Source organism: Vidua chalybeata, chromosome 6, assembly GCF_026979565.1.
Source record: "Vidua chalybeata isolate OUT-0048 chromosome 6, bVidCha1 merged haplotype, whole genome shotgun sequence".
Taxonomy (NCBI): Eukaryota; Metazoa; Chordata; class Aves; order Passeriformes; family Viduidae; genus Vidua; species Vidua chalybeata.
This window is the reverse complement of record NC_071535.1, coordinates 42,305,872-42,319,220: the sequence shown is the minus strand read 5'-3', so window position 1 is coordinate 42,319,220 and position 13,349 is coordinate 42,305,872. Positions and strand designations below refer to the sequence as shown.

Sequence of the window (13,349 nt, the reverse complement as noted above, 5' to 3'; positions counted from 1 at the left end):
CCATGCATGCAATATGGTCACAGCAATCTAAACTTCCAATAGATTTCTGAATTTTTAAATTAAAAAAACAGCTAAAAAAAGAAAAAAAAAGAAACCTCAAAACAAAGCCCAAACAACTTTTTTCTTTTTTTTTTTTTTTTTTCACTTGGATTGTAAAACACACTTTAGAGGAGACAGAGTATAATTCTTCTCCTCTTCAGAGGTAACATCTTCCTTTGTTAAGATATTAATTACTTCACTCCATGCAGGCTGTTCTAATGACATCCTGCAGCCAAACCACAACTGCCACAGAAAGCTGGAAAGTTTGAATTTACCATGTTGTGCTGCTAAGCCTCGAAACAAGTGCTGGGCAGTCATATTGTTCTGCACTTCTATTTACTATCGACACTTAGAGTTTTTGAGGATGAAAAATTCCTGAACTCCATAGAGACTGACTCTCAATTAGAGACAGAGAATGGTACAACCAAAAAATACTATGAGGCTACTGAATGAGACCAGATACTACCAGGAAGTTTGGGATGAAACACAGCATCCTACAACCCTGCATCAAGGAGAAAATACACAATTAAAAAGACTCAGCTTTTTAATTAAAAAATATGCTGAATGAAAACTGAAGGTACAGAAAAAAAATTGAAGCTGTAAATAGAGACAAAGGAAAAAGGCTTCTAATCTGAAACATAATAAAATCCATTTAATATTTAATTTGATTAGTGAAAGAAAACAGCACATTCATGAATATGAATACAGAATCATGAATAAAGAATCATGAAAACACTTATAAGAAAGACTTATTTGGGCTTCCTACCCTTTTATGCCAGCAAACTAGAATGAAATTAAGAATGGACTATTAAGAAATTAAATTAAGTATGGAGATATAAATCTTGCATGAAAATAATAAAGATATCTTGTGCCTTCCAAAATTTCATCACAGAGACAATTTTTCTATTTTATAATTTCCTTCTATTATTTTGTAAAGGCAAAGAAATGCAACTTAAAATAAAACAAAGCAAAAGCATGCTACAAAATTACCACGTGTTTCACAAGGCATCTCTCCCTTTTTTTCCCCAATATTCTAATACCAGTTTTATTAGATGGCCTAAAATGTTATCCCCATTTGTGAAGATAAAGGGGAAAAAATGTAAGCTCTTTCTTGGTTCCTAATGAAAAATATTGTATTACTAAAAATAACTTCAAAGGATAAAAATGGGAAGTTCTACTAAATGAACTATTTCACTACTGCCATCTTTGTCCATTCCATGCATCCCAGTGCTTCTTTCAGGTTGATTTTTATAAATCCAATTTTAAAATCAAAAGAAGTTAATGCTAAAATTATATGTACATGCAGAAATTGCCAATTGGGTTCTCCCATAATGCAAATTTCTACTTTTTCTTTTGGGAAATTATTTTCTACTTGTAAAGTATGAACAGTTAATTTTTCCGAATTCCAATTTAAATCTCTTGCTACAGTAGTCTTTAAGCATCTTGGTAGTACCTCATAACAATTTAATTACTTCCCTGTGACTTTTTTGACTCACATGAGTCTAAGGAATGTTTCTTTTATTATTTTTAAAATAATCCCTAAAAGAGTTTCCAGTGTGATGTATTTAAAAAGAATTCATCAATGGGTTCAATTGTGATCCAGCTATACCAAGGAACACAATGCACAAAATGAGAAGGAAAGAATAGCTTCACACTGTCCCTCAAATTCCTTCATCTTTTCAATATCTTTTTCTCCTCCTGTAATGTTTATTTTCTCAGGACACTTCCCTCCCCATTACCACTGCATTTTATTTTATTCCTCATTGCTAGGTTCAGCCCTTTATTATGTTATTGTTGTGTTAGGTGGACAAAAGCTTTTTTTGCAGCACAGAATTGATTGCTTCCCCACAAGAGTGTCACAAATCAGCAGGGAGTTGAAAAAAAAAAACATCCAGCGCCAGTGTTTCTCCAGGTAGAAACAGGAGGGGACAATATTTCCAGTAATAATTACTCATGTCCATCCTGATGGAAACACTCCTGATATAAGGAATAGAATTTATTTAAAAAATAAAAGTAGGAGAAAAGAACAATCTCTGTTGAGGGAGTTTTAGCAAAAGCCATGGAAGTTGTCAAATCCTCTGTTTTATTCAGTCTGTTAAGGTCATGGTGACTTTGTTTAGGTTTTGGCTTTCTACGAATCTTAGAGCATTGCTATTTACTGACTCTTTTTTTTTTCTTAAATGGAGTTTTATACAATTCATAATCCTTTTATAGTCTTAATATTCAACAGCATTGATAAGTCTTCTAAGTCTTTATAATTTTATCAAATTCTTGATTTGGATCTTTCTTCATCACAATGAAACACATATTCCAACAGGAAAAAAAAAAAAAAAAACAACTCTTTCAGCTTGGAAGATAGTTGATTAACACATGCCATGTGACCAACAATCTTAATCTTATATACAATATTCAAAACTTATGCATTATTTATGACACTACTTTGCGATATCAGATAGGAATAAGTTGTATAGGAATTAGTGAACTTAAACACCAAGTACTGCAGGAGCCCTGCTTAGGAACACAACACCGACCTGTCTTTGTCTCACTGACCATTTGAATTCACTCCCAACACAGGCTGGATTGGTGGGTGCCTCAGGAAGGCATTTTCAGAAAATGGTAATTGAACAGCTCAACAGCAATGGCTAGCCCAGGAGGGCAAGCAAAATGAAAACCTGCTTGATATTATGTGGGTACTGCCAAAAACAGAACTCATCTTTCCACCTCCTTTTTTAGACAACTAACTGTTCTTTTGAGGAATTAAATGAGTGAATTGAATCAAATTGAATTACATCTTATGGAATTAAATTAGTTATAGGGGTTGGATTAATTCTGTGGTCCACTAACTCCAGTTCTGTTTCACTAGATTCTCTCTTGGCTCATTTATTCTCCCTTATTTTCTTTTTTATACATTTCTTCCTTTATTCCTTTAAACTCACTTGTAGAATAATTTTTAAATAATACACATATACAGACCCATCTGCATGCAAAGCATTCCAAGATAGTAAGATAGTTCCTCTTTCTTAATTTTAATTATTTTTTTTAATTTAGTTGCATTTAACTGAGCTACTGTGAAAGGAACCACAGTATTTTTTCAAGTCATTAGATTTCAAAATGTTTTACTAAAATAAAATAAAATTGCTGTTTATATTTTAAATTTGATAAAATAATTAATAATAATTATTTGATAAAATATAATCAATGCAAAAACTTATCCAAACTAGGATATTAACCATATATTGTTATAATAGCAAAGAATCGAAGAAATGAAGGAATCTCTCACTGCACAAGCCATTTCAAGTAGATTGAAAAAAGCCCCAAAGAGTACCAGACATGCACCTCCAATAAGTGGAGTTTGGATAATTTAAGAGAATTTCCTTTCATACTCTAAGTGAGAACTTTTTGCAAAGCTGAAAGTCCAGATTTTATCATATATGTACTGCAAAATGCAAAAAAAAACCAGTAAAGTATGGATAAAGCAGTTAGAATCCTTGCAGAAGCTGCATGATACACAAAAAAGTAACTAATTGTTGAGTTCACAAATTGTGCTGTTAGAAAATGTGTAAAGATTATCTGGGATATATAATTCCCATTTCTTGCTTTAAACATTACATCTTACTGTTCCTTTCCAATCCAATAATATTCTAATTTATTCTGGCTTGTAGGGGTTTTTTTTCTGCTAAGAATTTCCATCTTAACAAAGTATTTTCTAAGTTCTCAAAAATGACAAACTATTTTTCTCTTTCTTATTTTACAAAAGATGACCATAAAATCATCTGATGATGTCATCAATTCAGGGTCTCTCCCTCATTCCAAACTTTCATACCTCACTGGATTTACACTATATGAAAGATTTGTCTCTTATGAAAGTCAGTCAGAATTCACTGATTTGGCCCTTTGGAGAGCACTCTGATTACCAGACAATCTGATACCAGACAATGTGTATGCTATAAACATGAGAACAAGGAGTAAAACCAAGACAAATTAAACTAAATATTTCCTTACACATTTCTCACCTAACAAAATCATGGTTTATTCTTATTTAAATAAATGGCACGTAACTATTAAAGTACAGATCTCATTTGTCTTCACAGAATTCACACAATAACTACGTAGGAAGAGAGTTTGGATGGAGGTCATTGAGTCCAACCCATGCCCTAACACCTCAACTAAGCCATGGCACTCAGTGCCATATCCAGTCTTTTCTTAAACACATCCAGGGATGGTGACTCTATCACCTTCCTGACTCCATCACCTCCCTGGGCAGACCATTCCAGAACTTAATCACTCTTTCTGTAAAAAAACTTCTTCCTAATATCCAACCTATATTTCCCTTGACACAGCTTGAGACTGTCTTAATAGAGTTAATACTGAAAAATCGATCCTAGAATCAATCAAACCAATAATCATATTTTTTTCAAAGCATGATTTTGCCATTTGTGTAAAAATTACATTGTAAATCCGTGACTTTTTTTTATTCTTCAAGTTTTCCATTGTTTAGTGTGCATTAAGCCTTAGAACCAACTTGTGATTAAATGTGGTAAACAAAAAAAAAAAAAATTCCTCATTTCTAATAATACACTGCATGTCTGAACCTGACCTATTAGCTGTTATGGTGATTACTGCTGCATCTGTGCTCTTAAGTGGGGAACAGTCAATGAAGTTATTCCCAACCGAAATCTCTTCTGCCCTGCTGTACTCTTCCATCCACAAACTAGACACAACCATAGTGCTCCACAGGGCACCACCATAACTGAGGTTGCAGGCAAACAGGAATCGCAGATTTACCTGGTAGGTTTCACAGAATTTCCCCAAACCCATTCCCTGCTGCTGAACCTCTGCTACGTCAATAGTGGTGGCTCCATGTGTTAGTTTTTTATAATACTAATATATAATAACATCTCTGTAATAAAATGTTCACCACCACCTTTGGACTAACTGCAGATCAAATTTTAGAACTGAGATTTTTCTTGGCAACACCTGCACAAATGAGAAAAAGAGAAATTAAGTTGTTCTGCTAAGAAAAACAGAAACCCAGGCACTAAAGCCTAACTGTTTTTGTTACATCTAGAAGATAAGGATAAATTATTTCTTAATTTGTTTCTTTTGGTATGAAATTGCAAGGTAGCTCCTAATATTCCTTCGACCTTCACCTCCTGGACTTAAAAAAAACCAGTGAGAATTTCAAAAATTATGTATTTAGGCCATGTAAAAATGGGATATAACCTTTAGAGAGGGGTGAAAAAGTTGAAGAGATTTTCCATGCCCCTCATTGAAAAGACTAGACTTGTGTCAGGCCATACCTGACACATAAAAACTCGTAACAGCTGTTATGAAACATTTTCATAAGACTATGAAGCTGGTATAACAAAGTACAATATTAATTCACTTATCTTTTCTCTAATTCTGTGATCGACCTGTGTCAGTGGGGACAGGGAATCTTGAAACGATTAAATATAATTTTTAATGTGTTAGAATATTTTAGCAAAAAATACAATTAATCTATTATTTTTCATACATTTAGCCCTTTTGGAAGGAAAATAAAATGTCCATCTTCTATGATGAATTGAATGGAACTGACGTGGTTTGCTTTTACACGTGTTATTTCTGCATATGACAAGATTTGCAAGACTTGATGAAAATTCCAGAAAGAAAATGCTTTGCAATTTCTGTTTGTACAGGACAGCAGATAAACATCTTCAAACTCCATCAAATGAACTGAAGAACAATTCATCATGTCTTATGAGAGTACTAGAAAGAGACAGATCGTGATCAAGAACACAACATTTTTGCACAATTGCTTTACATCACACACAATGTGGTCACCTGCAAGAGAAATGTCATTAAAATTTTCTGTCAGTTATGCTCTGTCATACAGGAGATAGAGGCTTCTTTCTTAACATTGTGGTCTCTGGAGCAGTAACAACAGGCACTGGAATGTGATTTGAGCATCAGAACAAGAGAGCATAGTACCCCCTTCACCTTATTACAGAACTCAGTTCATAATTTAAACTGATCTTTTCTAACTCACCTATTAAATTCACCTGCAAAAGTAGTGAGTGTTTTGTAGAAGTAGGAAGGAATCAGAAATAATATCTGTGGCTCCAAGAAGGATAGGGAACATGATGGGAAAATCATAACAAATATGACTGACATGTAACAGATATATACTTACCCAACCAAACCCGCCCCAATGCTTTCCCTTTATACTTATTATAAGCAAGCAGGAATATCTAGTTTTTTGATTAGCCAATAAAACAGGATTAACACTCAGTAAGAATGAATATATTGCTTAAAATAGTCAGTGATAGCATTTTGTGTTACTGCAAAAAGGATCAAAGATTGTCACTGATCCAGTATTGTATTTGACAATAACTATACCTGATTTCTTATAGGCCTCCTACTAACCTACTTTAGGAGTTAGTAAAATACTATGTGTTTATAAAAGCATGTTGACCATAACTGCTTTCACAAATACTGGTTAGAGCAGCCATAATTTGTTAACATAAACCCATTAATTACAGATTTAAATAGTCCAGATTTAGGTTTCCTGAATGGAATTTTTTTAAATTTTCAGATTAGTATTGGACAGACTGTTCCTAGCCAGGTGGGCAAAGAACACATAGGAATGTGTAACTGGAGTAGTTTTGTACACAATCTATCACAACGCTTAAAAGAAATCACCAATGAAATACTCAATTGCACTTTGAAGAAACAGGCAAACCTAAGAATCACAGCTGCAATATTTTACATTCAGGTCCATCTTTGCCCTCTATTAAAATTCCCTTTGAGTAGATATTATTTTTCATGTAGCACATCAAAGGATAATGCCTTGCCAAATGTTTCTTAGAGATTGTTTTAGAACTTTGTGTTTAATTCGGTATTATAATTATCAGACTCCTTGCAAGGTGTGATTCATTGTCACCTATCTTCACTGTGTCCTCTTTAAATCAGCCTTTGTACTACAACATTCACTTGCAACCTTGAGAACTGTGCATCCAACAGGAGATGTTTACCTCCTCAACCTATCAGAATTCCATCTTAAACTTACAGAATATACGTATATTTTTCAGTGGGGTCTTCATCCTGCATGCTGCTCCATACTAGAAAGATCCAAACAGATTTTGCTAAGAATTTTATTAACCTGGCACAAGGCCCCATAAACCCTCAGTAAGGGTGGTTAAGAAAGAAAACAGGTGAAAAGACATTCAGAAATATATATGAGATTCCTTTTTTTTTCCTAATTTGAATAATCTTAAAATGCTTCTGTTCAGCTGCTAATGCATAAAGTTTAATTTGGCAGAACTTTTGCTTGGAAAAACACAATGTCTTGAAGTGGGTTTTCTTATGAAAAACCTTCCTTTTAGCTTTCGGCAAGCACAGTATACACCAGTCCTATACCAATAAGCTAAATCTAGAGAATGTAGATAAACAGAAAGGCAAAGGGTGTGCATTTCCTATTGGTACATGAGTCTAATTTAATGGGAACTGGGTACTCTACAGGGAGTCTAATTGTCATGTAAATTACAGTAACTTAAAATATCCTCTGATTTGTCTGACTTTGTTCTTTCTCTTCTTTAAACCTAAATCCTCAAATTTCTTCCTTTGATTTACTCCATGAACAGCATGTTGATTTGATTTTGCACATAGGGATACAGCTCTTATTACAGGTATTATAATGGCTAAGCTTCTTTCATATTTGTGCCTAGAAGTCCCAGAACAACTGAACTGGAAACCACTAGCTTTGATATAAAGATGAATTTTCTCATTGACAGTTATAAATAATAAAAAACAGAAAAAAAAATCAGTTTTGTCTAATAAATTCAGAGACAACTGAAGTTCCTTGCAAAACTTTTCTGGAATTGTGAAAAGCATATTGTGACATAATAGAGATAATTGCAAACTCCATTAGAAGGAACCATCTCAGTCTTGCATTAGAAATCAAACACCCTTGTTTGCCAGTATGTTGTTTTCATAAACTAAAATGAAAACTGTGATATCCTTCAGTAATGATCCAAAATGGTTTAATTATTGTCTTTTAGGTGATTGTGTTTTGGACCATCGGAGCAGATTATCATAAGAATGTTAACAAACTTTTGATGCTTAAAGCCACACTAAGAATGAGCTATATCCAAGTACAGAAAAAAAACAGTATTTTATTTATAATCTTAGTTTAGTGTTTGAACTACAAATTCAGGTTCTAGAATTGCTTAAAAGATCATGGGTTTTATAGGCTTTCACAAGTAAATTAATTTTTGGTTTGATTTTTTTTACTTTTTTTCCATTTTTTTCACAGAATGGTGCTTTCGGTAAATACAGAGCAAATCATTACATGGAGGAAAAAAAGGTTTACTTGTTTTTCTCACTTGCAAAGGTACTGTTATTACTCCATTCTCTGTTGAATAATTTCAAAAAGGGCATGAGAAAACAAAAGAAAAAAGAGAAAGTGACAAAATAGACCGAATCTCACCACTAGAATTCACCATAAAAATTCCCAAAGTGTAACAGAATTCTTACAAAATTTCCTAGATCAGTTCTTTTAGGGAATCAAGATCTCCTATGAAAAATATGGCAAATGGGAGTCAGGGTAGGTTGGGCAGAAAACGGGAACGAGGAGGGTAAATAACTGCAGCAAAAACAGGTTCTGAGGAATACACATAATTTTGTCTGCTTTAGATCACAATAGAATTTTTAATAAATAAATTTCTTTTTCTTTGTAAAGACACTTTTGAAATAGTAGATTTAGCCCAGTCATTTGTGTCATTTGTTTTATAAACCATCTTTTGTTGTCCCCCCACCCCACCCCTTAATGTCATAAATGTCTTAGATTTGAGTCTCTTGAACATTGTCTTTCGAGTTCATTCGGATCAATAACGGTTCATGCACTGAACTGTGTATTGAATTTATTGTGTTAATTGTTGTTGTGTGGTTGAAAGGAGATTTATAAGAGTTATAGTGATTTAAGTGCTCATGCTCTATTGCTGGCATGGGCAAATGACTCTCTATGGGTGTGTCACCTGTAAGCTCATCATCCACATTAATGATCTCTACAGTCCGTGTTGGAGCATGATGGTTCTGCCGGTGATGCTGTTTCCTCATTTTGTAGAAAATTACCAGCATCACAGCAGCCATGAGAGTGATAGCCACAAAACAACCAATTATGATTTTGGTAGTCTTCATAACCTCATCTATTCCTGGGATCCCATTGTTTGCATCCGTCACAGGAATGGTGAATGTTTTTTCTGTTGATCTTGTGCTCTGTGGAGTGAGTGAGGTTGTCATGTTAATGGTTTCCCAGTTGGTAACTGGTGTGGGCCCAACCTGCTCTGTGGTCTGTGCCTCATCCTGAGAAGGTTCCACAGTCTCTACCGTGACAGTTGAAAAGTACGTGTAACCAGGGTTATCCAGGGCAGTCACATTCAGCGTGGCAGAAGCCGTGGTATTCCCAACAGAGTTACTCACCATGCATGTGTACAAACCCGTGTCTTGCACAGTTACCTTGGTAAAATTTAATGTGCCATCACTGAGCACAGCAATCCGAACTCTGTATGCCCCATGCGTCATTACAGATCCATTGGGAGTAATCCAAGATACGGAGGTCAGGGAGGTCGATGCCCGGCATTTCATCTCTGCAGCCATGCCTTCTGTGACGTTGAGGTCTGCTGGTGGCTCCACTATGACTGGAGCATAACATGTGAAGTAATTCAGGTCCAGCTCACCAATGTACCTTCCTTTTAAACTGGGGGGCGTGTGGCAACGGGCACAGCATGCAGTGTTGGAGGGTGCCTTGTCTTTAATCCACCAGCTGAGCCAAAGGATATCACAGTTGCAGTTCCAAGGATTGTGATGCAAGTGGATCCTTTCTAGGTGGAGCGGTGTGAACAGGTCATGAGGCAGTAGTGTTAGATTGTTGTGTGCCAGGTTGATCTCTACAAGTGACTGAAGGTTATCAAAAGCATTCCTTTCTATCACTTGAATCTGGGACTGTATCATCCACAATTTCTGAAGATGCATTAACCCTTGGAAAGAACCTGGCCGGATGGCAGTCAGGTGATTCCCAGAAAGATCTAGCTCATCCAGTTTTACAAGCGGAGTAAGGTTAGGTATCTCTCGAAGATTGCACATGGCAAGGTTCAAATACCTCAAGTTGGACAGACCTTCAAAGGCACCTTCTGAGATGTATGAAAGCCTTTTCAATTCCCCCAAATCCAACCTCCGGAGAGAAGGGATTCTGTTAAAAGCATAAGAAGGGATGCTTTCAATGGGGTTGTTTCTCAACCACAGTTCCTTCAGTTTTGATAGGTATACAAAAGCCCCATTTGGGATAGTGGTCAGACGATTGTCAAAGAGTTCCAAAGTGTTGAGATTGGCCAGACCATTGAAAGCCCCTATTTCAATTGTTCTGATGTGATTCCTGCTGAGCTGCAGGATTTCTAGGTGCCTCAGATGCTTGAAGCTATTAACTTTAATGATTTGAATCTGGTTCTCATGGAGATTGAGTAGCCGGGTGTTGGTGGAGATGCCGTCTGGTACGTCTCTAAGATTTTTCCGTACACAAATCACTTTACTGAACTGGTTGCTGCAGGAGCAGACAGAAGGGCAAGTTTGAGCCCTCACTAGACCAGCCACCACAAGAAGCTGAAGAGCCAACAGCACCACAAGCAGGGGGTCAAATAGGGCCCTGTTAAACCTAGGACCTATCATTATCTGCTGTGGATGTAAGGTCATCTTGTTCAACATTCATAATTTATTTGGTGTTGGTCCTTCTGGAGTTTGAATCGTCTGAAAGAAAGGAAGAAAGGAGAAGGAGAACATTAAATTAGTCTCAAATAATTGTGTTCTCTTAACAAAGGCTTCTCAAGTCCTTTCAGTCAACTCTACCAATTTCTTGAAATCCGATAGTGAGAACAGGAATAAAATTTCTAATATTTTTTTTCTGTACAGATATGTATATCAGCTGCAACTGGCAATGAGATAAGAAATAGCCATACAATAGTTCTCCTGCACATTCCAATCTACAATGTATGTAGGTGGATGGCAGATAAGAAGTTCAGTCACAATGAATACCTAAGAGAAATGTAACTCAGGGGAGAGTTGAAAGAAAGGACAAGATCTCAAAAGGCAAAAGTTAGTAGCATAGGAATCTACTAAGATAGGCATCATCAGAGTATTCAAGGTGTTAACCTTTTTTACACATTACAAGACAAGACAACAGATAATATGAAAACAAATGGACACTCCTGCCTCGTATGGGTAAAAATCTTTGTCTATACAAACACAATTCCTGAATCAGAGTTTAACTAGAAGTCTCTAAAACTGAGTGTCATGCAGATGACAGGGCAAGATCTTGCCTATAAGAATTAAAAAAAAAAAATTAGAATAAAGACACATACTGAGCATCATCCAATTTAATGGATATGTCCTCTTCAATTCTTTGGTTTGGCACCAGCAGCAGAGAAACATTCATTAGCAAATGTGTACCGAACATAGAAATGAGAATAGCCTTTTATTTAAATGCTGAAAAACATCCCTGTAGCTGCAGGGTTGGCAGTTTCATTGACACTTTGAAAAAACTCTCAAAAAATTCTTACTGCAAAGGGAAAAAAGACCTTCACACTACAAATGATCATTACCATTTTAAGAACTTCAGTACTGATTCACGTGTGGCAGTTTTTATAGTCCCCAGCTTTTGGTTCATTTTCAATCTGCTGCTCAGTTCAAGATTCCTCTGTTGCAGAGATTAATGAAATTTCTTATAAATCGGCCAAAAGTGAAGTCTTAGAAATCACAGCAAGCTTAAAGCATATTTATAACCCAGAGCACCCAAATGGATAGTACATATATATTCAGTAAAACAAAATACCATAAGGTAACAGTTTTCTACTCCAGGCTCCAAATTGATTCATTTTTTTGTAAAAAATAAAGACCTTTCTTAAAAAAAAAAAAAAAAACAAAAAAAAAACACACCAAAAAAACCAAAAAAACCCCCAAAAAACCCCACCAAACCAGGAAAATATATTAACTTTCATCTCACATAAATTCATTTAATGAAACATTTTTTTCTAATTATATATTCAGCCAATGTGTTTTTGAGAATTCATTTCTGCATTTTTAAAAAGCCTGTAATAAGGGTTCAGAGCTAGCAATCATTCTCATCTCATTTTTAATAATTTACTGCAGAGAAAGCCAATATAATGGTTAAAAACCTGTGAAAGGATCTAGAAAGTCTGAACTGTATCTGTATGTTTGATCTCTCTATATGTGCTATTTATAAAACATCATTCTTGTTATGAAAGATTCATGAAACTAATGTGTTTTGCAACATTGAGCTAGTCATTGAACTTCTCTCTCTGCAGCTTACACTTCTGTCCCATGGCTCTGGAGAAACCTGTGGCTGTAGTGTTAGATGTTACTGCTCCCACCCCTCCATCACTTCCCTCTGCCAACACCTGCACTCCTGAACATCAGCTTCATGTAGGTTTATGTAGGTTTAGGTTAATGTACTAGACTGCATGAAGGGTCACTGCTCTACACACCTTCCTTTTCACTGCAGGCTCACAAGGTCACTTATCGCTTCAGAGGTGCTGAACAGGATGTATGGAGAAACACTCTAACCACTGTAATTCAAGTTCGCTTGCAAAAGTCCAACTGCAGTAAAACTACATTCAAAAGGCAGGTGAAAAGGCCATAGTTCCCATCTTTCTTACACAGTTATGAAGAAAAATCTGTTGTTTTTCACAGGTCAAAAGAATTGTATCAGAGCCTAATATCAACTTTAGAGTTCTTAGTTAAGACTTGTGATACATGAATTTTGCTGCTGAATACTAATTAACCATCATCTGTGATAGTTAATGTGATTGTATTCACATTTTTGGTCACAATTTTTAAATTCTTTTTTTTTTTTTTTTTTTTTTTTTTTGTGCAGTAATTTGTTTTTCCTTTCTCATTTTCAAAATTCTTCTAAAACTTATACCCTAAGGACTTGGACTGAATAATGAATTCCACTAACAAGTAATAAAAGAGACACAGAAACACAACAAACTAATTATTTTACCATTGTACTGGTGCAATATTTTTGTCTTCACTGAAACTGGGGTGAGAACTCAGCCTGCTATGTCTGCCTTCAGAGCTGCCAGTTATCCTTGTGTACAAGGCTGGTGAGGCACAGGCAGCATATGGGGCTTGCAGAGGCACAAGAATCTTCTCAAATTAATTCAGTACTAAAGGCCTGCTTTGTAGGATGTCATAGAATTTCTTTGCCTTTCTTTTTGTGATTGTCTGGTCTCAATCCTGTACCCTGGATTCCCTGAAGG

At 35.5% G+C, this 13,349-nt stretch overlaps 1 protein-coding gene across 3 annotated transcripts in view; it reads right to left on the bottom strand.

Annotated features, from left to right (window-relative positions):
• Positions 1-8,172: 8,172 nt before the first annotated feature.
• Positions 8,173-13,349, bottom strand: part of LRRC4C (leucine rich repeat containing 4C) — a 99,124-nt gene continuing 93,947 nt past the window's right edge. The window contains exons 1-3 of one of the 3 annotated variants that reach the window (XM_053945651.1): positions 11,670-12,379; positions 11,430-11,468; positions 8,173-10,818 (exon numbers count right to left, since the gene is read on the bottom strand). In XM_053945651.1, coding sequence (XP_053801626.1) covers positions 8,860-10,776 — 1,917 coding nt within the window. In that variant the 5' untranslated portion in view covers positions 10,777-10,818; positions 11,430-11,468; positions 11,670-12,379 and the 3' untranslated portion in view covers positions 8,173-8,859. Of the gene's footprint in view, positions 10,819-11,429; positions 11,469-11,669; positions 12,380-13,349 lie in introns of those variants that run through there. The other 2 variants (XM_053945652.1, XM_053945650.1) reach the window with 2 other exon arrangements.